The sequence below is a fragment of the Octodon degus genome, unplaced genomic scaffold (genome assembly GCF_000260255.1).
Source record: "Octodon degus isolate 3935 unplaced genomic scaffold, OctDeg1.0 scaffold00053, whole genome shotgun sequence".
In the NCBI taxonomy this organism is placed as follows: Eukaryota; Metazoa; Chordata; class Mammalia; order Rodentia; family Octodontidae; genus Octodon; species Octodon degus.
The window spans coordinates 5,930,778-5,932,681 of record NW_004524629.1 but is presented as its reverse complement, the minus strand read 5'-3'; the positions used below and the strand labels follow the sequence as shown (position 1 = coordinate 5,932,681).

The 1,904-nt window shown below is 45.6% G+C and overlaps 1 protein-coding gene across 3 annotated transcripts in view; it reads left to right on the top strand.

The window, feature by feature from the left end:
• The window catches only part of Cfap44 (cilia and flagella associated protein 44), a 119,105-nt gene that overhangs the window by 54,887 nt on the left and 62,314 nt on the right, over positions 1-1,904 (top strand). For all 3 annotated transcript variants that reach the window (XM_004633300.2, XM_023717640.1, XM_023717639.1), the window contains one exon: positions 207-477. In XM_004633300.2, the coding sequence (XP_004633357.2) occupies positions 207-477 (271 nt within the window). The remainder of the gene's footprint in view (positions 1-206; positions 478-1,904) is intronic.

Genomic DNA, 1,904 nt, shown 5'->3' with positions numbered 1-1,904 from the left:
ATATGTATGTATAGCCACCTGCCTTAGCCTCCTGAGTGCTGGAATCACAGGTGCCACCATGCCTTGCTTTGAACATAAGGACTTTTGGTGGTAGATGATTCAGTTAACACTTTTGTTATTTCAGATTTAGTCATTTTAATTAATTTAAAACTAAACAGTGTTTTCAGACCAACTGAAAGAATAATTTACTTTGTTTTGTTTCATAGCTTTGATCAAAGTATGATGTTTTGTGGAATGAGAAATGGAGCAATTCGAGTTTATGTGCTACATCAGAACGATGTTTCACTGACCAGTTTGGAGCACTACTGGCACTTCAATGTGCATGACAACAATTATGGGTGTGTTAGAAGAATCTCGACCAGCTTTGATGACCGCTTCTTGGTGACTGCAGGGGCAGATAGTAATATCTTTATCTTCAACATTTTTTCTGAATTTGTGTTAAAGAAAGGCACCAAAGCCAAAGTGCCATCTCCCAGGGTATGTAGCTAATGAACCAGTTAACTAAGTTTTAATAGCAACAATGATAACATTTTAAAGAATGATATAAAGTTGTTCATATTCATTAAAATTAATAGCTATTTACACACATTAACCTTGAAGTTTAATCTTCCTACCAGTATTAAGTTTTGACTTTCTAATGCTTCTATATAAAATACTAATTGGTGGGGCCAGCGAAATAGCTCAGCAGTCTAAAGTGCCTGCTTAGGCAAGCTTAAGCAAGCGCAGAGGACCAAGGTTTCATCCCCAGCACTACGTGCCATGTCAGCCTCACTCTCAGGGATGGCTGAGCTGGGAGAGAGAGAGAGAGAGAGAGAGAGAGAGAGAGAGAGAGAGAGAGAGAGAGAACTGGAATGGAGAAGGCACTTTCAGGATGTACCAAGCCCAAAACCACTGCACCAGTAACTCTTTATTAAGCATCTTCTATGTGACCAACAACACATAGAGTCCCACAACCAGAGAGAAAAACCAAGTGTACATAACTGCATATGGCTGGGATTAATCCTAGCCAGCTTGGAGATGCCCAGCAGCTCCCCCAGACTGCTGAGTTGCCACGTGCCACTTGGGAAGGAGTAGAACCACCTGGGCTTGCTAGACCCTCAATCCAGCCAGTGCCCAGGCCCATTGTGTGAGTGGGGCAGCCCAGGGACCTCCAGATTCTCACTCCAGCCAGTGTGCAGGCCCAGCATGTGAGTGGGACCACCCAGGGCCTTCCAGATCCTCACTCCAGCCAGCACCCAGGCCAGGCATGTGTGTATGGAACTTCCTCCATCAGAAAGGCCTGGTGTGGAACCCTGCAGCAGAACTCCCTGCACAGAGGCTAGAGGCAAGACACACCCAGCTGGTCCAGGAGCAGGCCATCTTGCCAGAGTAGCACAGTGGGTTCATCTCCAAGGGCTGCTGCAGAAAGAAGTGGAGCACAGCAGCCAGACCCAAGCCACACCCACCTGGATGAGTCTGAACTTGGTTGATCTGGACCTGGTGCTAAGGTAATAACTATCCAAGCTCTACCCCAAAGGTCAGAAGACAGTGGTATACAAAATGACAAAGAGAAGGAGCAAAATGCATTCTCAGTTCCTGAGCCCACCCAGAACAAAGGCAGGAGACACTAGCATAGAAGCAATTGGAAATCACACACCTGAAATCTCTGAAATAATAGTGTCTGAAGTAAAGAAAGAACTGGGGGCCTGCCCATTAGCTCAGTTGTTTAAGTGCCTGCTTAAGCAAAGCAGTCATACTCAGGATGCTGTGATTCGATCCCCAAATCCTCATGCCTTACCGGACCTGCCCTTAAGACCTCCTGAGCCAGCCAAAAAAAGAAACAACTGCACAAAGGTATAGAGGAAATCAGATCAGAAATAATTTCTGGTGGGGCTGGTGAGATGGCTCAGTGGTTTAAAGCACCT